The 23,095-nt window shown below is 43.0% G+C and overlaps 1 protein-coding gene across 5 annotated transcripts in view; it reads right to left on the bottom strand.

Moving 5' to 3' along the window:
* The window catches only part of ARHGEF7 (Rho guanine nucleotide exchange factor 7), an 83,713-nt gene that overhangs the window by 51,426 nt on the left and 9,192 nt on the right, over window positions 1-23,095 (bottom strand). For all 5 annotated transcript variants that reach the window (XR_014167682.1, XR_014167683.1, XM_081908184.1 and 2 more), the window contains exons 2-6: window positions 18,401-18,487; window positions 10,053-10,137; window positions 7,433-7,563; window positions 4,479-4,680; window positions 3,445-3,533 (exon numbers count right to left, since the gene is read on the bottom strand). Coding sequence is in view for 3 of the 5 variants with exons in the window: in XM_081908184.1 (XP_081764310.1) it covers window positions 3,445-3,533; window positions 4,479-4,680; window positions 7,433-7,563; window positions 10,053-10,137; window positions 18,401-18,487 (594 nt within the window). In the remaining 2 variants the exon portion in view is untranslated. The remainder of the gene's footprint in view (window positions 1-3,444; window positions 3,534-4,478; window positions 4,681-7,432; window positions 7,564-10,052; window positions 10,138-18,400; window positions 18,488-23,095) is intronic.

Below are 23,095 nucleotides of genomic sequence, written 5' to 3'. Positions count from 1 at the left end.
TGCACACAAATGAAAAGCATAAAGAGCTGGATTCATTCAGTGTGAGCTATTCCCTCAGTGACAAGAGGGGAGAAAAATATCAAGTATGTCTAACAGTTCACTCACACAATGTCCAGTTATCATCCCTAACTTTGACTATTCTTTTATTCAAAAGAATAAATAACAAAACTGCTTAAATAACTGTTTTGATATCAGGTGAAAGGAAACTAAGGGCCACTTTACAATGTTTTTTCTTCCACTAAAAAAAAAAAAGGACACACAATCATAAAGGGAAGCTGCCTAAGTACCCACAAACTTTTTGGAACAAAATAGATCCTTGCAATTTTTTTTGATTTTTTTTTTTGCATGTAATAGCATATACTTTCCCCCCGACCATCCTAGAAACAGAAGAACTGAGTATATGCAGAATAAAAAGTCAAAAATATGTAATGCACAAATAATGGTGTGTATCTCTAAATAGACAAATTTCAAACAGTCACAAGATAATAACAGATAAAACCAAATTCAACACTATACAAGAGATTGCTAAAAGTCCACAAAATTATAGGGGCCTGTCTCCTAATCTATTTTAGGAAATCTTCATCAAGTCCGTTTACATGCAACTCATAACATGTGTGAACATTCCTTTTAAAAAACATACACACAAAAAAGCCATGAAAAATGTGGGCTGAGTTTAATAACTTCACAGCAACTTTTCTGGATTTTCCGAGGAATGTTTTTGGATCCTGGGAGTCATTATGAAAACTTTCCCCAAGAAATACTCTTCACAGATTCACATGTCAACTACCAAGTGAGAGACAAGTGACAGATTTACTCAGCATTCTCAAATACTAACATTCCAGCTGTGACAAGCCCCCTTTTAATATTTTTCAGCAATGTTTAGATTTTGTGCCCCCTCATCAAGAGTGCAAGTTACATTTCATCAGTGAAGTTCTCTAAAATTTGCATATTACATATTCACTTTTCAAACATTCTTTTTTTAAAAAAACAACAACATTTACTATCCCAATCGGCTCAATTGTTCCCTTTCTTAATTAATTTGGAATAACCTCCTTTGAGGAGGGCAATGGTAGGGGACACAGGGGCTCCAGATATTGTTGTTCTTCAACTTCCATCATCTTTGAACACTGGCCAGGCTGACTGCTGGATATGGGAGCTGGAATCCAACAACATCTGGAGGAAGGCCATAAATAGGCTCCTTACAAACTGATGTAGGGGAACCAACACCATCGTTCCATAGGAAGAAGTCCTGAGAGAAAATGGACAAAGATGGCGCCTTGTCATAAGATTTGAACATACAGTTGTAAGTCTAAGTCCCAGTCTGGGTGACAGAGCACCATTCCTGCAAGGTGCAGAAGAGACCTTCCTTCAGTGACATCAATAAAATAGGAAATAAAAGAGCAAAAAACTGCACAGACTAGGCCTCTACATGTATCCATTGTATATTTAGCATTATCTCTCTGGTGGAACAGGGCTCTTCCACAATCACATGAGGATGGTGCTCTCCCTTCCCAATGTATGACACTGCCATTATGTGGAACTGGAAAAGCTCCTTTAAACACCTGATTCAGGTGCTATTAAGGCACACATCAAAAACATTCCTTCCTTTTCCTATGAAGATCATAAGGAGAACAGGAACAGCAATGTGTGCATTAGCCCTCACTCACTCTTTTCAGACAACATAACCCGGCATTACTAGAAATACTATGAAAATGCCTGTTTGGAATCTGCACCAAAGCCATGAACCATTCCAAGTTTAATTTCCCACCTCTTTCTCTTTTGCTGCAGTTCAAAATTTTGTGCACACAGCAGCAGGTTTCTTGCACAAAGACTAGCCCCAAACATCTCCTAGGACTTCCTCAGCACCAAAGAATTTGCAAAAACAAGAGAGCTCAGCAGCACAGCCTCTTGACTTTCATTTAATTTTTTAAGGTAAAGGTAAAGGTACTCCTGCCTGTACGGGCCAGTCGTGTCCGACTCTAGGGTTGTGCGTCCATCTCACTTAAGAGGCCGGGGGCCAGCGCTGTCTGGAGAAACTTCCGGGTCACATGGCCAGCGTGACGAAGCTGCTCTGGCGAGCCAGCACCAGCGCAGCGCACAGAAACGCCGTTTACCTTCCCACTATAAAGCGGTACCTATTTATCTACTTGCACTTAAGGGTGCTTTCGAACTGCTAGGTGGGCAGGAGCTGGGACCGAACGACGGGACCTCACCCCGCCGTGGGGATTCAAACCGCCGACCATATGATCGGCAAGTCCTAGGCACTGAGGTTTTACCCACAGCGCCACCCGCGTCCCATTTCATTTTTTACATACTGCTTAATACCAAATCAAGACTAACTAGTTTACAAAACAGACAGCAAATAAAAGGCACATAACAAAAGAAACATATCAAGTGTCAGGATGGAGAAGCCTGGCCAACAAGTATCTGTAAGATGGGTGGAAGTTCAGAGAGAGGTGGGTATGGTTTGCAACCCTCTGACCTCCCCATCCTTCACTCTCTCCTACCCATAACCACCTGAATAAAAGCACCATCCCTTCTCTCTTTAACCGCCCTTTTGCCAAGGCACATTTTGACTCGCAAAATATGCAACACTCACCCCACTAATACATACACACCACACCAGCGCTGTCTTACATCAGCTCCCAACTGATCTCCCTACTGCAATCATTCACACTGCATAAACACAAAGCATGCAGTACTCACTACTGATGGAAACACCTTTTCATTTTTGCACAAAGACAGTCTTCAAACTGAGCTGGGTATTTGGGGCGGTCTTCAACAAAGTAGTTCTGTTAGTGCAAAGACATTCACCTGTGTAACTGGATGCCTTGTCTTCTCCTCTCCCCCTGCACTCCCTAAATCTGTTATGGGGTTTTCCCCCAACGCTCCAAAGCAGATTCAGGGAGGGTGCAGGAAGATCTTGCAATAACAAAACCACTTATTTGGATAACGTCCTTGGAAACTACTCAGACTTGATCATTGCTCTTCCTTATTCATCTTGTGCTGTTTTGTATCACTAAAGTCATACAGGCCAAAATGTGCCAGTAGGCATATAAGGTGCCAGCTTTTCCAAACACTGACCAATTTTTAAGTATCAGCCTTACACTTCAGCATTTGGGTTCCAATTCTTTAAGCCAAGACTGTAAACCTGTGAGCCTCCAAGCCACATATAGTGGCATACTGGGAACTGGACAGCTTTCTGCTTTGTTGCCTATGTTGGAATACAAAAATGGGCAGGAGTTGTTGTCAAGCATCCTGGTTTGCCACAATACATGGCTAGTGAACTCTCTGCAGCTTAGCAAATAATGGTTTAAGGTGACCAGATATCATTTGCAAAAAAACCCCACACCAAACCATGACATCATCAACTTCGGTGCTCTAGCCTTCAGCAAGATTCTATGGATAAGTAGTGCACAAGAAATTCAAATAAAGATTACTCACCACATTATAATAGCTTTTGCTAATTGCAGATGTATCAAATCCCTTTGGTGGACTCTTCAGGCTTCCTGATTTTGGGGAGACAGGTTTTTCTGAAATAGGGAATATATTAGCAGTAGGATGCAATTTCACAGCTCAGACACTAGAGGTCAAACAAAATGCTCTTCTTAAATCTTGTTGCAGCAAGGTTCAGGACCATTTACTTCAGCTATTTATTTACAAGCACGCAGCTCATTCATATGGATCCGTCTTGGCTTAGTAAACAAAGATATGAATGAGTCCTTTTGCCTGAGTGTTTCATGTTCGCAGAGTCTGTTCCATCAGCACACTGCGGTAAGCTAAGAAGTCTTCAATTAATAACAGTTCCTTGTTCCACTTTTAGAACAAGCCAGGATCTTAAACCACAATTTGAAGATTTTTTTAAAAGTCTGCCTTCTTCCAAACCCATTGTTTCCCAGTTTGGACAATACAGGAAACTGTAGTTGACTGAAAACTTACGGAGTTAAATTGCTGTGTGACGAGAAGGAAAAGCACTGAATATGGGTCATTTGTTATAAATCATAGCCTGGAGACTCTGGAACACATTATAGAAATTAACAGGTGTATGTTTAAAAAATGAAAGATAGGACCTGGGGCTTTACATTCCCTGCCACTGGTCAGTGAACCATCTTCACTAGGGCTAGGAATCCAAATGTGAAAGCTAGTAACTTGTAAACAAGTGTCAGAGCGTAAAGCTGCTTAGCAGTCACCATCACATAATGTGTGGGGATCTTACTGAGGCTGCTAAACATGAAAGGAAATCTGTGTATCTGTACGCAATGCACCTAACGATATTGTCAATACACGTACTGGAGTTTTCAGAATAAAATCTCTCATTCAGTGCTTTGCCCTGATGTACAAAAGGTAGATTAAAGAATTTCACACTCATTTTTGTAGCTGGGATACACTGGCATGCATTGTCACAAATATATATGTTACATAGAAATCCACAAAGAAAATAAGTTTGGGCAGTTTATAAGCAGACTCCTGAAACTCACCATTTGATTTTACTTCTCGTACGTAATTGCTGGGAAACCAGCCTGTCTTGCCATTGTGAGTTCCTTCCCACCAGCCTCCTTCTTCCACTCTCGTAACGTGAATAATATCTCCTTTTGTAAAAGAAAGTTCATCTTCGTTGGTTTGTTGGAAATTAAACTTTGCTCTTACCACCAGCTGGTGGTTGCTGTTATCTGTCATATCCTAGAAGTGACAAGACAAGCGAAAACAAAGAGTTTTAGGTACTTTTTCAAAATGTTAACAAAATTTAACTGAGTGAGATGTATGAAACGGCATCTGCAAATCCCCAGTGCAGGATAATAAGACAGCTTTTTCACAGGCTGAAGAACAAGAAAGGTCTCCGTGGTTGTACAATGGGTTAGCCATGCCATTTCTATAACATTTGGGAGTCTAGGAACATGTAGTAAACAGTCATGGTCCCCAGGCACACAAGACAGGCAAAGGTCCTAGAATATTATGAAGCCCATGATACTTTCCCAAGCTTATACTGTGAAACTTGGCATGAATTGAAAATTCACCCACCCACACATATTTGCTGCAACGTTTTCCAAACTGAACCTGCAACTGCGTACTGATGGAAAAGTTAAGTCAAAACAGATGCCTGCTATCACTTTCCTAGGAGTTCTTAGAAGAGCTCTTTCGTTTAATGTCCCAGCCTGTATGTGTGAATCAGTATAAGCTGACATCGCCGACTGATGCAAAACGAAGTGTATGAAAGGATACAAGCACTCTTTCACATCCATGGGTGGAGTCATTCAAAACAGACTGGAATAAAGCCAGCCACTGATTTTAGGATTTACGGCTGCCTTGACTAGTGGAAAGTATGCCGTACTTTCAGCTGCTTAGAAACTTCAGGAGTAAAGAGTACAAGACAGCCTTAAAAGAAGTGGCATGGCCACTTACTCAGTTCTAGAACATGGACGCCAATTCCTCCATCAGCTTGACACCAACCTCACCCTTTGCAAACAGTGTGAACAGTCATTGTTCGGCAGATTTGCCATTCCTGGAAATGCACGGGATACCTTGACCATACCAAGCTAACCTTCAAATCAAACACAGAGGCTATTTTTACATAGTTCTATAAAAGTTCACACAGTAGGAAGAAAGTGAGCATCAAATGGCAAGGACTGGTCATAAGAAGTGGGCCTCATTTAGTTCATTTGATTTATATCAGGGGTGAGGCCCTACAATGTTGCTGGACAGCAATTCCCACCATTCCCTTGACCAACAGCCATGTAGGCTGGGGCTGATAGGATCTGGGAGTCCGACAGGATCTAGAAAACCACTGGTCCTCTGAACCTGGTGCATATCATTGGTTAGTTGCCTTTCAGCAGAAAAACTCTGTTTGAGATGACAATCAGAGGAACAACATTTATATGAACGAATCTTATTTACTCTCACAGATTTTAATCACACTTCAAAAATTGGAAAAAACCACAGATTCAAACAAAATCTGAACCAAGAAACAGGGTCGAATTCAACCACTCACTGATTAATCACGGGCCAGTCACTGCCTGATGACCTAATCTACCTCACAGGGTTGTTATGAAGATAAACTGGAGAGGGCGGGAAACACTCTGTTTCTAATATTTGTAATTCAGCTTTTTCGTTTGTTTTGCTACATCTAAATGATATTTTAGATCCAGATTTATTAAAGTCATGTGTTAGGGTCTTTAATTCAGCTAAGAGGCTTTCCCCCCAATATTCACCTTATCTTTTTTTTTACATCTAGAGCTCTCGCATATACAATGTCTCCTGGCTACCAATTTAATTGTGTTCCACATCAAGGGGTCACTAATACTTGGTTGAGCATTTTCTTCAAGAAAATATGGGATATAATTGTAATAAATAAACAAACTAGAATAAACCCTTATTTTTTCCTGAAGCAGAACAGAACTTGAACCATTATCCAGAAGTCTTAGCCCAAGTATGAAACAGAACAGAACCACCCGCTCCCTAAACAAAAAATTAGGTTACCAGGTTCTGACCAAAAGCATAGGTTGCTTCTTCACCTATGTATGTGTATGATTGTATTAATTAAAAAGTACAAATGAAAGAAGCCTTTGGGATTTGTTTAGTACTTAGATAGTATGCTTTTAAGGTAGGATTCATACCCCTTAGCTGTAAAAGTTTTAGACCTATTATTTTGCTCTGAACTGAATTATCGTGTGCCTTATTTTCTCATCACACATTCTCTCGTGCGAACTGGAACTGAACGAATTCATTTGACACTGGCCAACTTGGTTGCCGAGGGCAGTAACTAGTGCTAGCCTCACTCACCATTAAAGTGAATGGGCAAGGCTAACTTAAATACATTGGTTTGAATGGGTCATTTCTAAGTGGGACCAATGTTTGACGCAACACTGAAATTTAACTGGTTAAAACCTAAGTGGAAAACGAAACACAAATGTATCTTGGACACACACCCTCCCCACCAAGTAAAGAGGTCTTTTCTTCCATGCATTATGACTTAAGATAGTGCACAGAATAATAATAACAATAAAATAGCACAACAACAACAACAACATGCTGCCCATTTGACTGGGTTGCCCCAGTCACTCTGGGCAGCATCTGATAACAAACATAGAGGAACTAGATGAATATGAGCTCTGTTTACAAATACACCATTTCTAGGACTCTTTGGCCACAAGCCAGTAGTTAAGCACACTTAAACCTCACTGATGCACTAGTGGGTTTAAGCAACACTTGACTGCTCTGAATTGTTGATCTCAACCCATGAATCTGCAGAATCTGAAAGCAGATTCCTCAAAACGTCACAAAACATATTTAAAGTCTCAAAGGCTTACGCTACAGATAGGTGAGAAGGCAACGATCAAGTATCTGTGAATCTGAGTCAAGCTTCTCACTTTGCAGCACTAATTAAGGAGAGTGAAAAGAAAAGAAAAAGAGAGAATAGAAATAGGTCAACACTTACCAGACTTCGATACTGGCCCTGAAAAAGTTTTGAGGTTCTGCTATGTAAAGATTGGGATCCCAGGGAATCAAAAGATTTTATTCGATGAGATGATGGCCTTGCGCACACAGAATCACTTCCTAGCCCAATATCTGAAAAAAGAAACCATGAAACATTAGCATTTCAGTAAGGCACATATATATATATATATAATTTGTGCTGGGGACAAGCATTTATATTTGATTTCCTAAAACAGAAGTGTAGAATTCCCAGAAATGTATGTGTAAGATGGCAATTACTTGAATTAACCTACTTCTATGCAAGACAACAGAACTATATTTTATCATCCCTCGGATCTGTAAAGCGAGTTGTCTTCATAGGAATGTACTGAGTACCAAAGTGGGAAGAGACGGGCCTGGAAAGGATCTCTGGGCAGATGCAGCCAACAGGTATGCAGGCAAAATTCACTTCCAAAGCAAATAATAATAATCGCACCCCTCATTCCCCAAAATCCAAAGGAATCCAAGAGGACATACTTCCATATCCACACCAGGAGGCGCATTTGCATGCACGTCCAATTTAGACTGCCTGTCCCTGATCCCAAAAGTGAAATCATTACTACTGAAATGATGAGGATGATGAACCACTTCCATGTATGTGTCTCCTGATGGATCAGGCAAGAAATCCAGGAGACATGGGGTGGGAGGAAGAGGCCGGTAGGTAAAGTCCTCACTGTCTTATTTGGGAAAGGAAGGCACCGTACACCAATAACAGTAGCAAAATAAACAAATCATGAAACATTTTCAGGGGTCTAAACTTATTAAAATGTGTATAGCCCACTCTTCCTATATTCAGGGAGGCACAACATCTCCACCCCCATCGTTCAGCCCGGACACTGAGATCCAGCACCGAGGGCCTTCTGGCGGTTCCTTCATTGCGAGAAGTGAAGTTACAGGGAACCAGGCAGAGGGCCTTCTTGGTAGTGGAGCCCACCCTGTGGAACGCCCTCCCATCAGATGTCAAGGAAATAAGCAGCTATCCTATTTTTAAAAGACATCTGAAGGCAGCCATGTTCAGGGAAGTTTTTAATATTTAATGCTGTATTGTTTTTAACACTCGATTGGGAGCCACCCAGAGTAGCTGGGGAAACTCAGCCAGATGGGCAGGGTATTATTATTAATTCTAGACAGATTATATGGGAATGTAAGTGCCACTGAATTCAATGAGGCACCTACAATTGAGCACTTAAATGCATCTTTATAATCTACTAGCCCCCCCAAGTCCATTTGCAGCTCCTTCTCTCTCTGGATGAAATCCTACAACCATCCTAGACTATGACACCAACTACCAGGAACCAGAATAGCCTACCACAAGACCTATATCTGTAATATATAGTATATTGTAGATGTAAACTGGTTTGAGAGCCAGTTTGGGGAAAAAAGTGAGTGATACATATAATAAAATAAACATTCAATTAGATTGCTTTCAAAGGGACTTCTGCTAGATTATTCCTCAGCTCTACTGTTATCCAAGTTCAATGATGTGCACAAACACATCAGAGGAATCCGGTTCTTGTGTTGCCACCCTCCGGACCTCACATGGGCTTCATGCAATAAAAAAGGGATTAACACAAATACTAATATTATGAACTGTTAGGTGTATGCTTGTGCATGCACACACATGAGTGCTTTAAGAGACAGTGACATTTATGCCCCATACTCATGGGGTATCAAAATCATTAGAGGTGATCCTATAATCAAAACAACAAACGTCTGGTACACACCACAGTATTACTATAAAAATCTGAAAATGGGACAATTGTCCATCTATCCTCTTAAAATGGAAAAAAGGGAGCATGGGATGAACACCAAAACAGACACAGTAGGTATATATTACTACTTAGAAAATAGAGGTCTTCTGTAAGGTGAAGGTGAAGGGACCCCTGACCATTTGGTCCAGTCGTGACTGACTCTGGGGTTGCGGCGCTCATCTTGCTTTATTGGCCGAGGGAGCCGGCGTACAGCTTCCGGGTCATGTGGCCAGCATGACCAAGCCACTTCTGGAGAACGAGAGCAGCGCACGGAAATGCCGTTTACCTTCCTACCGGAGCAGTACCTATTTATCTACTTGCACTTTGACGTGCTTTCGAACTGCTAGGTGGGCAGGAGCTGGGACTGAGCAACGGGAGCTCACCTCGTCGCGGGCATTCGAACCGCTGACCTTCTGATCAGCAAGTCCTAGGCTCTGTGGTTTAACCCACAGCGCCACCCGCGCCAAATATATTCCAAATAGTATCAAAGTACAGAAATGGGGCTCTTGTGCAGGTAACACTGAAAACCAAGCAAATTTAGAGCTAATGACTTGGGTGCTATCATCAACAGAGCTATTCAGCTATAGCTCGTTTATTTAGTTAAGGAAGCATATTCAGCTCAAGGACAATTGGGGGAGTTGTGAGCCGGAGTGTCGCAAGAACGGAGGAAGAAATGAAATGAAATAAAAATCTTGCTGCTGAATGGTAAATGCAGTGAATTCTTTTTTTAAAAAAAACCTGAAACATCAAAACTTTCAGTTCAGAGCAAAACAAACAAACAAAATACAGAACAGCAAGAAAATGAAGTAGGGGGAAATGGATTCTACTTACCTGCTGTTACTTTATTTAGAGCAACCAAGGAGCTAAGCACCTTGCTGAAGTTCTGTCCCTGATAGAGATCATTTGCATCAAACGTCTTTAAAAAAAAGAAACAAATACATATTAAGTCATGCTAGAAAGAAAGCCACTGCAAGTTCAAAATGATATTGTTCTAAAATATCTCAGCCAAGTTTTGAGCCGTTGTATATTTTTTTATACACACAAACGTGAGTTGCTAAGAGTGTACAACTTCTGTTTTGGTTGCGAGGACCACCTACCTTATTAGCTTCCAGGCCCAATTCAAAGTGTCAACAGTAGCTTTTAAAGTCCCAGACATCATGCACTCTGCCTACCTGAGTGAACATCTCCTGCCACATGTGTCTCCCACACCCATAGACATGCCAAAGGGAATCGGCTGTGTATGCCCTTTCACACAGAACTGCAGGGCCACAGAACCATGTCTTCTCTCTTGAACAACCTCCTTATGGAATGCATTTCCAAAAACACCCCTACCTGGCCTATTTTATGCCCATCTTCCATAGGCCACATAAAGGTTCTCCAGAAGTTGTCCTTTTTACAGGCTGATGAGTCAACTGCGGTACAGAGGGGCAGTTCTGCCAATCTGTTCCAGCAAACACAATAACCCTCTTCAGGCATTAGCTTCAGCAGGGGAGATGGGGAGGGGGGAACCTTACCTTACTGTACACAGGATATATTAGCCAATCCTACAAAGTCACCCAGAAAGGATAATTTATTTTCCACATGTGGCCCTCTATCTCTGCTTGGACCAAACGAAGTTACCGTATTTTTCACCCTATAGGACACACTTTTTCCCCTCCAAAAATGAAGGGAAAATGTGTGTGCGTCCTATGGGGCGAATGCAGGCTTTCGCTGGAGCCTGGAGAGCGAGAGGGGTCGGTGCGCACCGATCCCTCTCACTCTCCAGGCTTCAGGAAGCTCTCCACAAGCCATGGGAGCCCGGCGCGACTTCCAGCCGGGCTCCCTAGGCTTGCGGATAGCAGCCTGTTCTGGGGGCTGGGCTCGGGGGAAGCTCGGGTTTCCCCCGCCCCAGCCCCGTGCCGGGGGGGGGGGAAATAAAAACTTTTTTCTTTATTTCCCCCCCCAAAAAAATAAACTAGGTGCGCCCTATGAGCCGGTGCGCCCTATGGGGCGAAAAATACAGTATCTGTTGTCTCTTTTTAAAGCAAAAATACAGAGCGGAGACTTGTCCTTAAGCACAGCCTGCATTCAGAATCCATATACATAAGGAAGCTTCACACACACACACACACACACACACACACACAGAGGTTGCATATGCTTAGCACAAACAGGAAAAAGCCAAAGTGTTATTTTCCAGGGTACACTGTACTTTGGAAAATGTTTTTGCACCTGCATGATTGCTGGTGGGCACGGCCCACAATTCCCCACGTTCCTGACATGAAGAGGTAGGGAATCAGGAGCAGGCCACACTGTGCCTGTGGTTGCAAGTGCTGAGTGCGCTGAAGGAGCATGCCCGACACTCTAAAAAAGCGCTCTGCATGGAAGCTCTCCAACAGTGGGACCCCCCTGAAGCCCTGTGCACAGACTTCCACTTGCCCAACAGGGCTCCCTACTTCTTCCCCCTGGACAGCCCATGAAATCAGCTTTTGGGGAGGCAGGAGAATGCCCAGAACAACCCATGAGGGAGGAGGCATCATTCTATCTCACAAGCTGGAGTGCATGTATAGACACCGCTCCAAACAAGAACCATTGCCACGTAAGACACATTCCAGTCGGGCAAAAGAACTTGAGGAGGATGCAGAATGGAGCCAGAGAAAGGTATGGTCTAGGGAGAATCTTGAGGGCCAGACAAGAGGCCTGGAGGGCCACATTTGGCCCCTGGGCCTGAGGTTCCCTAGACCTCTTTTAAACCAAACATTCCCAAGAATATGCATTTACCGAAAGTCTTTAAAAAGCGAAAGGCATAAATTGTTTCCAGCAGGAAAAAGAAAATGCCGCTCCCTACCCCTCACTCCATCGTCCACCCCGGAGAGTTAAGTACCAACCGGAAGAAATCCAGTCAAAGATATACCAGGACTATTTTTCGAAACAGCAAAGTCGCAAAATAAAAATGGGTTAGGAAGCAAGAGAATCTATATAAACAGCACACAAGAAAGGGATTTGGGCTCACCATTGTTAATTCTCTCTCAACAAAAGTAGACTGCTGAACGTGTATCTTCAAAGAAGTCAAGAAAAACAGGATGTGAAGAGGCTTATGTTTCCTGCCAGTCTGAGGCTATCTGGGACAGTGGGAGCGAGTTGATTGGCCATTCCAACAGCCAGTTCATCATCGGAATAACACACGCACCTAGGCGGCGTTACTCAACAGGAAGCCAAACAAGAGGATGAAGGACAGGGGATTGCAGAGAGTAGAGTATATATGCATGTGTAATGGTTTCATGGAAGTGATTTCATGTCATCTGGGAATTCTCTTCAAACAGAATAGTAAGAATCGCCAACAATTACCAAGGGGGGTGGGGAGTCAACTTGTTTTTGAACACTCAACATTTCTTTGCACCTCAGAAATTATGTGGGGATGCCAAATTTCATGATGGTATGCTCCGTAGCATAAAGATGAAAACAAAAATAGGTGGGGGAATAAGAGCAGCTGATTCGTGATGACATGGCTCAAGGTTCAGCCCATGACAGTTCAGTTCAAAGCATCAAAAAAAGCAGAGCTCGGGAAGGGAGCTTTCCACCAGAGACTCTGGAAAGCCACCTATGGTCAGTGCTGGAAATACCAACTGAGAGGCTTCCTAGATGCTTCTGACCATCTCCTCTAGTTAGCCAGTCAGAATAATCACTACCAGCAGGCCCCGCCCAGTCTCCTGCAACTCTCTATCCCACAGAAATGGCTTCCATAGGGTACAGACTCAGTTTCCCCAACCTAAGTCAATCGGCCCACCCTAAGCCAATCAGAACCATGCATTCTTTCTGTGTCTTTCTGTGTCTTTCTGTGTCTTTCTGTGTCTTTCTATGCCTTTCAGTGCCTTTCTGAGTCTGCAGAGAGGGATTTGAAGAAAAAGCAGCAAGCTAGCCAGTAAGAATGTTTATAAACTTATTGTTCCGCTGGGTTTTCCCTGTGCAGAAAGAGCTTTTAAGCTGTCTCCCTTGCTTGCCAGGCAAGGCTCACTCAGCACGCCAACTCTGGAAGGGTAGGGATGTTTGCATGAGACTTCGCAGGAACTGGACAGCCCTGTGAGATCTTGCACCAGTGCGCCAAATCTGTGTGTGCCTTGCCCCCACCCCCCAAGCAAAGCAGAGCACTAAAAGTTATTTTCATGCAGGCAAAACTCAGTGCAGAAAGAGCTTTAAAGCGTTCTATCTTCCTTGCATTTAACTTGCAAAATTTCAGTCAACCAGCCTTCAACTGCATATGGTTCGAATCGTGCAAATTAAATGTTTGTAAAATGCAATTGTACTGAAGACTAGTTCACCCAAGAACTTTTTTTAAATGGCAAACGCTGGCACAAGTTGATGTTCTGAGGTACTGATCAGTTATCAGTACCACATACCCTGCTGATCATGTACTTGGCGCCATTTGAATTTGTGACAGCCGTAAAATGGAAGCCAGCAACTTGCAGTCTACAGAAAATCAGCCTAAATGGCTCTGAGTCTCTTCTCACCATTATCTGGTATTTAAAGTACTATTGTTTTTCAAGGTAATAAACCATGTTCTCAAGAAACCAAGCCAAACACTTCTGATCTGCCTAGATGCAGGAAACTCTGTAACACATCATTTTTTTTTTCATCTACAGGAATAAGAATACAGACAGTTTTGACTCTCAAGCAAACTTCTTCCCTTCCAGAAACCTGTGCAGTGATAGGTTACACACATATCGCCCGACCATCTCTTCCTTAGTAAAGGAATGCTTTCAAGTCTCTACCAAAATGAGAGTTCAATACTTTTGCTGTCTTCTCTTCTTCCTCTGGTCCCCCTCTCCTGTCAAGAATTCAATTTCTTCTGGCCCAGAACTGTGTAAGTGGATATAAAAGTATAAATGGGACAGAAAGCTATAACCCAGTGGCAGCCTAATCCTATGCATGTTTATTTGGAAAACACAGCAACATCGTGAGGGCCTGAGAGTCTACACAAAACAATAAGCCTCTGCCTGGATTGTATCACTAGTGGCTACAGAGGACTAAAAGGTCCTCCATGCAAAAGAAATCAATAACCTCTGCATATAGAAAAGCAGGTGTAGGAAATAAGACTGTGCTAGAACCCTCTCCCTTGAAATCTATTTCTCTAAGAAGAGGAATTTTATTTATGCATTAGTATGGAAGAACATTTAATTTTGTGACTTCCCATTTACAGCCCAGTAGCACAGCCCAAAGACACACCTGCCCCTTAATGAGAATTAAAGGTAAAGGACCCCTGGTTAAGTCCAATCGCAGACGACTTTGGGGTTGCAGCGCTCATCTCGCTTTACAGGCCGAGGGAGACGGCGTTTGTCCGCAGACAGTTTTTCCGGGTCATGTGGCCAGCATCACTAAGCTGCTTCTGGCACAGCGGAACACCAAAACCAGAGCAGCGCACGGAAACGCCGTTTACATTCCTGCCGGACTGGTACCTATTTATCTCCTTGCCCTTTTTGTCATGCTTTCAAACTGCTATGTTGGCAGGAGCTGGGACCGAAAAACAGGAGCTCACCCCGTTGCAGGGATTCAAACTGCCAACCTTCTGATCGGCAAGCCCCAGAGGCTCAGTGGTTTAGACCACAGCTAACACTGATTTTAATAGTTATTCCATGTTTACAGGGAACTATAGTTCTTCAACAGATAATTCTAAGCACGTTTGCCTACCAACCATTCCCGCAATTCCCTACAGTAAACATGAGATTTATAGGTTTGCTGTTCATATGTTCCTATGCTTTTCCCAAGACAGAACAGTAAGGCCAGGGATATCTGAAATGTGCTGAAAAGGTCAGAAATATTATCTAGAACAGAAAATGGCCCCCAAAAAACCTGCAGGTCAAGTACAATATATGATGCAATAGGGTACAGCTGGGTTTTTTCCTATCCAGCATTCTCTTAAACTACCTAGTTGTTATCTTGTTCACAACTTTAAAATGACTCGTACCTGGGTTCAAAATATTTCCAATTTTTCCCAAACCATGAAAATACAGAAGTCTCCCCTCAACTCCCCCCCCCCAAAAGTGAGTCATATAGTCTTGAACTTTCCCACAATTTTGGCAGACTTTGTTCCTGTTATTATACGTAATGCCCATTCAATTTTTAAAATACGTTTCCAACTAACAATTTTTAAGTTCCATGTCATAACAGAAAGGCAAGTGCAGGCAAGATGACAAACAACTTGACAAATGAATTCAAACAGCACTGACCACTTAATATAGTAAATTGCATATTGTTTATGGCCAATAATCAAGAAGTTTCAACACAAGGTAGTCAATCACAACTGTTCCTCAGATGGCCCTGTGAATTCCACCCCCTGCACCCCACCTAAATAAAGCTAAGTCATTTTATAAAACTCTTATTCTTTCTGCCTTTCCCCTCCGAAAGATAAGAAACATGGGTGGGGCTTTACCTTGGGTAAACAAAGCCAGAAGTTCAATTGTCTCACATTTCTACTGTAGTTCACAAGCTTGTTTCAACAAGTCTGCCATAACTGTAGTCCCTCACAGGGTTCACAGACAAAAATGAAGCAAGGTAGGTGTGTGATTGATCATGGGACCAAAATCTAGGTCTCTATGTTATAATCAATTACTCATTAAAAGGAAAGACTATAAATTTGCTAGGTATTAAAGTTATCAAGTGTTAAATCTACAAGGCCCTTTAAAGTTAGATTCACTAACCCAAGGGAAAGTTAGCAAGCTTGGGGGGGGGACTAATTTAAATAGCTGTGTAGAAAGAAAGTAAAGGGGGAGTTCATCATTAACTAATTGACTCTGACTCAGCAATGTAGCAACACTGCCAAAAGGAAGAAAACACCATACTTGGATGTAACAAGAGAATTATACACAGAAGACTCAGAAGATACTTGTCCCGTTCTAAACTGTACTCCTCATAACAAAGAAGTCATAAGGAAACCAAAACCAAGCAAAATCAAGACAACCAAGGGTCTGAATGAATGAGGAAAAAATGTAGAAACCAACTAGTCCCGTAGAGAAAGTGTCACCTAGCAGTCAAAACTGAAGAAGTCTACTTTTTACAGAGCATTTAGATTTGATTATCACCTACACATTTCCTCTAGTTATCTCATTACGGAAAAGGGCTGAAATCATGGAATCACAGAGTTGGAAGGGATCCCGAGGGTCATCAACAAACAAACAAAAAATTTAAGGCAAGAAAGGCCTAGAATAGCCATCACTTCCCAGCCTCAGAGTCTAACAGAAGTATTCAAATGCGTTGAGATTAGTTATATTATTTGTCTACTGTATATGAGACATAAAAAGATGGAACCTTGCTGTGCATCCTCTGTCAACAGAGGTCTTAAATATCAAGTTAGACCACCGTTGATTAAGATTTGTTTAGGTGCTGTCCTTGAGGAAGGAGGGTTGACTTGATGATTTAGTGTCACTTCCAGCCATATATCCAGGGACTGCTTTAGGTAGACAGGATGAATGCCTTTGACAGCAACAGCTTTGGGTAGGATTCCTTAAATGGTTGGACATGATCACCCATGATGTTCCTTCTACAAGTAGGGTAAATTTCTCATCGTTCAAAGTGTTTGAGCAGGTAGAACCAGAACAAGCTGTTTCTCCTTGCTCCATATCCCAGGGATACACAAGAAAACCCTCTTTCTGCCTCCAGTGTTTGGATTTTTTTTGGTCATGCTGAGCAGAAATCCACCACCTCTGAGGAGGCGTGAACACATCAGCTATCACCTTCATTTTAAAGTAGTATAACACTACATTAAACAGGCATGGCTTCCCCAAAGATTCATGAGAACTGTAGTTTGTCAAAAGAGTTAGGAGTTGCTATGAGGCTCCTATTCCCTTCACTCAGCTACAATTCCCAGGGAAAAGGGACAACCAGTTAAACCACTCTGAGTATCGTAGCTCTGGGGTGGGAATAGGGGTCTCCTAACAACTCACTGTACACTTAAACACAGTTTCCAAGGATTCTTTGGCTGAAGCCTAGTTGCATAATAACGCTTTCAATATATCGTGCAGATGTGGCATTAAAAATCTGATTCTGAGATGACCTATGGTTTGTTCACTACAAAACAAAAAAACCTCAATATACAGTACTTCATGGGAGGGCATGGATTGAGTTTTATGAAACTAGAGAGTGTATATTTTAATATGTTTGCATTACATAATGATATTAATCAGGCTATTTGAAAGGGATGACTCTCTCATATATATATAAAATTTGGGAGAATCCAAATAAAATCAGTGTGAAGACAAACACAGTAGAAAACAATAGATCTCTTTGAAAAACAAGGCTAGATTTGGGGCCAGATGAGACAAGAGACAAGATGTGTGGAACTGAATCTCACAACATTTTCATTTTTACTTAACAGTAAAAAAACAAAAACCCGTGTGTGTGTGTACGCGTGCTTGGGCTTTGACTATGATCAAAGAACCAACATTGGGGGAATGGAAGTTAACTGCCCTTACCCCACAAAAAACTAATACAGTACTCTCACAAGCAGTTAACAACCTCCCAAGCAGAAAACAGAGATGTCTTCTACTTCAGGGCTAATAGCAGCTGGAAAGAGGTATTAAACAGTGAAAGCGGGGAAATGTAAAAGCCTTACTCCCCCTGCACCATGACTCCAATAAAATCCAGGCTTCTCCGTGGCTGCTTTTAAGTAAAAATGCCAGGAGAGAGGACTCACAATCCTCCTGTGTTTCATCTGGTCTGGCCTTCAATGAGAGTTAACAGGAGGTGGGAAAGCTTGTTCAATATCTGGCTGTTAAAACAGCTACCCGTACAAAATGATATATAGCGTTCGCAAGGCAATATAAAAGGGGAGGCATGCAAAAAAAAGGACAGTGTGGCTGCACAGACACGAGTGTGCTAAATAGGTGTGTGGGTAAGAAGAACCACCACCGTGGCATTACGCTGGAGGAGAAGAAAGAAACGCCTGTGTGCAGAGAGAGAGAGGATGGAACAGGTAGGCGTTTGTTTGCTGCCAACCGTCCGGCACAGTTGCTCCCTTAACTTTTAATTCATTCCTTAGCACGGCCCTCTAACCTCCTTAGCCCCCTCCGCCCTCACCCCATATTACATGCTCATATAGACACGTGTGTGTGTGTGCATACACACACACACACACACACGCACGCATGCAAGCAAGCAAACACACATATATTGCAAACACACACGTGCACAATTCTCGCCCCCCTCACCTCCAGGCGGAGAGTGGCGCCGCAGGCGCGGAGGAACTCGCGGATATTGCTCAGGCACTCGCTCTCGGTGCGCGGCTCCGGATAAACCTGCAAGAGGAAGAGGAGAAGCGGCTCAAGTCAGTTTCGCGGTGGCGGGTTGCGACCGTGGAGAGAAGCAGGGGCTGCGGAGCACCCACCCGGGACTAGCTCGCCCTCCGTGGGCTCCGGGCTCTCGCTTCCACCCGCCCACCCACCGCACTTTCTCCCCTCCAGGCTTCACTTGGGAAGCAGCTTTTGGATTTGATTTGCCCGGAAGTAAACACGCCGACAGGAAATGGCGTGTGAACGGGGGACGAGGGAAGTCCCTCGTTCCCCCACTCCGGGATGGTTTCCCCTTCTCTTCCCTCCCTCCCTCCCGCGCCACCCCCTCTGCAGGGGCAGGGCTAGAGAGGTGGTGTCTTATTAGCTATGCAAATACAGTAGACAATATAGAGAGCACCCCACCAGTGCAGCAGCAGCAATGTGTGCAGAACGGAGTTGCCAGGATCTTGCCTTTCTGGAAGGGCTCTTTCTGGCGGGCAGTTTTGCTAATGGGCTCAGCTCTTGTCCTTCAGTCACAAGTTAATAAAGATCCACCTGTTGGATTTGGCTAGCTATTTCCAAGGCACAGGGAGCCTGCTGGAAATAATTGGTGGCCACCTTCAGGAAAATAATATACAAGGCTGGGCTGACGGACTTTCTTTCATAGGCTTTCCCCAGCAGCAACGTTCTGCAATGGCCTGTCCACATTGTTCCAACATGTGTCTTCCCAGGGGGGCAATCTCCCTGTTAATGTAGGAGCATCCACACAATGTCCTCCCCATCTCAGTTTTCCCCTGGACCTTTCCACCTTGAAATGAAGAGGGCTTTGATGCTTGGAAAATCAGAAAAGGTCAGGATCAAAATGCCCCGCATTTAAAGGAGGAAGGGTCTGAGACAACACTGGGATGGGAGTCCACATTTTGCCCCAGTGAGGGCAAACCCCGAGTCTGCTGTCACACACAATAGGACCATCTGCATTCCACAGTTTCCAACACGGCACTCACTTCATGGTGTGCTACAAAGCACAGCACCGGTGCTTGCAGAACAAATAGGTTACAGGAGACTCGAGAAATCAAGCCAAGCTCCATTGTACAGTCAGTAGGGGGGTGGGGAAACCTACTTAACTTTTAACTCCAATCTTGCAAGCTGCTAAATGTAGCCTACGTCAGTGATGAAGCCACTTGTTTCTCTCATGAGGAACCTACTGAATTTGCATAATGGTGCAAAACACAGTGAAAGTGGGGAAATCTGCTGGTGTCACATTTACAGAGTTTCTGCAAGCAAATCATTTCGCAGCACTAGAAGCTGAACCAGGGAAACGCGCCCCTCCTTGAAGCAGTGATTTCACTGCATTGATGTCACATACAGTGGTACCTCGGGTTACAAACTTAATTCGTTCCAGAGGTCTGTTCTTAACCTGAAACTGTTCTTAACCTGAGGCGCGCTTTCACTAATGGGGCCTCCCGCTGCCACCGCCACACGATTTCCATTCTCATCCTGGGGCAAGTTCGCAATCTGAGTTACTACTTCCAGGTTAGTGGAGTTTGTAAGCTGAAGTGTTTGTAACCTGAAGCGTTTGTAACCCAAGCTACCACTGTACACTGGTTTCCATACATTGTCAGTGCAGATGCAGGAGGCAAGGTGAATGGTACAGAAGTCTGTATTGTTGACTTCTATTGCTATTAACTTTACCGTATTGCTATTTAAGACATTTGTGCTCCACCTTTCCAAATGTGTTCAAGACAGCTAACAATCCTTAAATAATAAAGCACATGATAAACATCAACAGCAAAACAAAGTACAGTATTTTTCCATCTATAAGACGCCCCCATGTATAAGATTGCCCCTATTTTGGGGGACTCAGATTTAAGAAAATGGGGGAAGATGGCCCAGAATATAAGCTGCCCCCTAATTTTTGACATTATTTTTTAGGGGGGGTGTTAAGTTGTGGGTGTACATATCAGACAACACAGCAATTCTCCAAACAGCTCTTGTTTATTCACAGGCCAGAACAGAACTGAACTGAAGGGTTCAGCCAGCCTACTTATATAGAGCTCCAGTACAATGTAACTGTAACAACTTTCTGTAACTATCCAATCACTGGACATCACTTTCGATCCCTTATTTGCATAACTATCTACAGTATCCCCCTGCTGGCCCAGGGTGAGAACTTCAGTACATAACAGGGGGAAACCTAGTCTTATGCACAGAAAAATACAGTACTACATAGAGACAGCCTCCTTGAATCAACCCATTTCAACTTCTTCCCGCCAGCCCATGGGTCTAGTAACAGACACAGGCATGGTCCCCTAAACCACAGAAAATACAACTTCAACTCTCATACAGAGAGTCCAGAGTAGAGTCACAGAAGCATAGAAGTTGGAAAGGACTCCGAGCATGCAGAACTACTTATCTATGCACCCACTATAAGCATGCACCAGTTTCACGCCACTGTAATTTCTGTGGTTTCTCCCCATGATATAGTGGGGGTTATAGTTTGCTGAAGACACCAAGAATGCTTTTGCATAAATTGTTAGTCTCCAGCCCCTCACAGGACCACAATTCCCAGGGTTTCCTGGGGGTAAATGAATGACCGTTAAAACCATGGGTAGACAAACTAAGGCCCAGGGGCCAGATCCGGCCCAATCGCCTTCTAAACCCGGGTCGCGGACGGTCTGGGAATCAGCATGTTTTTACATGAGTAGAATGTGTCCTTTTATTTAAAATACATCTCTGGGTTATTTGTGGGGCATAGGAATTCATTCATATTTTTTTTTCCAGAATACAGTCCAGCCCCCCCCCCCATCCCTATGGCTAAATGCATTCAGTGTTAGTATTTTCAGTATGTTTCAACTTAGGCTACTAAACACTTCCACTACAAAGCACACAGATGGGCTATCCAGGAAACTACTGAATACACGTCTGAAAATCAAATTTCCAATGAATGTGGAAAATAAGAATCTGAATGTATGTACATGCATACAGTCAAACTACTTTCTTCTGGCAGAAACAGGAGAAGTAAGGTGGGAGCATACTTGTGTTTGTCCCCCCCAACCCCTTCCCTATTTTATTTTATTTTATTTTTAATGGAGCTACATGAGGACTCCCTCACAGGCAGTTTTACATGCCCTAAAGCAGTGGAAATGAGTACTCAGGTAGGTAGGTAGGTAGGTAGTAGCAGCTCTGTGTATCTGCACAAAATCTCAAGCGCGTAAACACCTCGTTTTTGTGGGGAAATTCACAGTTTGGCTTGTGACGCTCACAGAGTTGGCTCCAGGTGAATGAATATAAAACCAACTATCCCAGAGTTCAAGGGAAACAACTGAAAAATCCAAAAATAGTTTTCTTACTTCTACTGTACTTTGCAAACATTTCTGAAGACTGCCAAATTGTTCTTCAAGCTGCCTTAAAATAAATGAGTTGGAACTAAAACCTGTGTGATAAATTAAGCGTTACATAAGCAACCTTTATAATGCAGGAGGAAACATGGGTGCCTGTAACACTTCAGCTGCGAGAAGTCTTTCTATTGGTTATTTAAAACATAGGTACAAAAGAACAGAAACAAATAGCCAGCATTCATCATGAAAAGAGATCAAAGAGAACTACCCTACATGTTTCTGAGGTAAAATTGATCCGTTAGAAGAGAGTCCATACAATCCTTTGACATTTTATTACATATTTTTGCCTAATGTGTGGCACCATGTTCTGTATCACTTGGCAAGACACTCAAGCTAAGAGGTGAGGCTTCATTGCAGGGCAGGACTCTATATCTGTTAACTGTCTGAAAGACTTCATAGTGCATGGATTCAAAATTAACTTCATAATGGCAAGAACAGCTTATCACACTTACTTGTGAATACTCCCACAGGGATCGGTGGGGTCGATTTACAAGTGATTCAGTCATTTAAAGCAAACTCCAATATAGTAGGCCAAAGATCTCCATGACTATATTATTATTATTATTTATTTTAAAAAATCTTTTGCCCCACAGTTGTGGGCAAAAGCCTCAAAACTGGGCAGTTTCTGCTTCAACAGCTTGATTTTGAGTGCTACCTCACATAACACATTAGCTGTGGCACAAAATCATCATCGTTTGTCATTTTTGGGTGTGCTTACCTGTCCTTTGACTGTTCGCTTCATAGTTAAGTTTTCTCCTATCCAAATTAATTGCATGTAGTAAGCAACAGCCTCATCACATATTGGTGCATTCACAGAACCAGTCACTAAGTGTCCCGCTATAAAAAGAATCCACACTCATGCTGAGTCATTGCTGGGTCATTGCCATATAAACATAGTCATCCAAACACTGTCCTGAGTCTTGGAAGTCTGGAGAAGTTTCTATAAGTCACAGTCTACAGCTGTTTCATACCACACAATAAACAGTATTTCTGGGTTCCAACTTAACAACCCCTATACACACACACACACACAAAACTTCGCATTAGCATGCATGAATTATTCGTAACCCAACTTCCTGCCAAATAACTCAGAGCAAGAACCAGTAGGAGACTAGATTGGCTCCGCTGGCGCACTTGCACCACGCTGACCTGGCTGCCACCCCACTCCCACTGTGCAGCCTCCTCTGCTGCAGTGGTTCAGCTGGGCAGAGGTCAGGTGTGGGGCTGTCTGCCGCTA

The sequence above is a fragment of the Podarcis melisellensis genome (assembly GCF_964234715.1).
Source record: "Podarcis melisellensis genome assembly, chromosome: 4".
Lineage (NCBI taxonomy): Eukaryota > Metazoa > Chordata > Lepidosauria > Squamata > Lacertidae > Podarcis > Podarcis melisellensis.
Note: the sequence above shows the minus strand (reverse complement) of the source record. Positions and strands in the feature narration are given on the sequence as shown.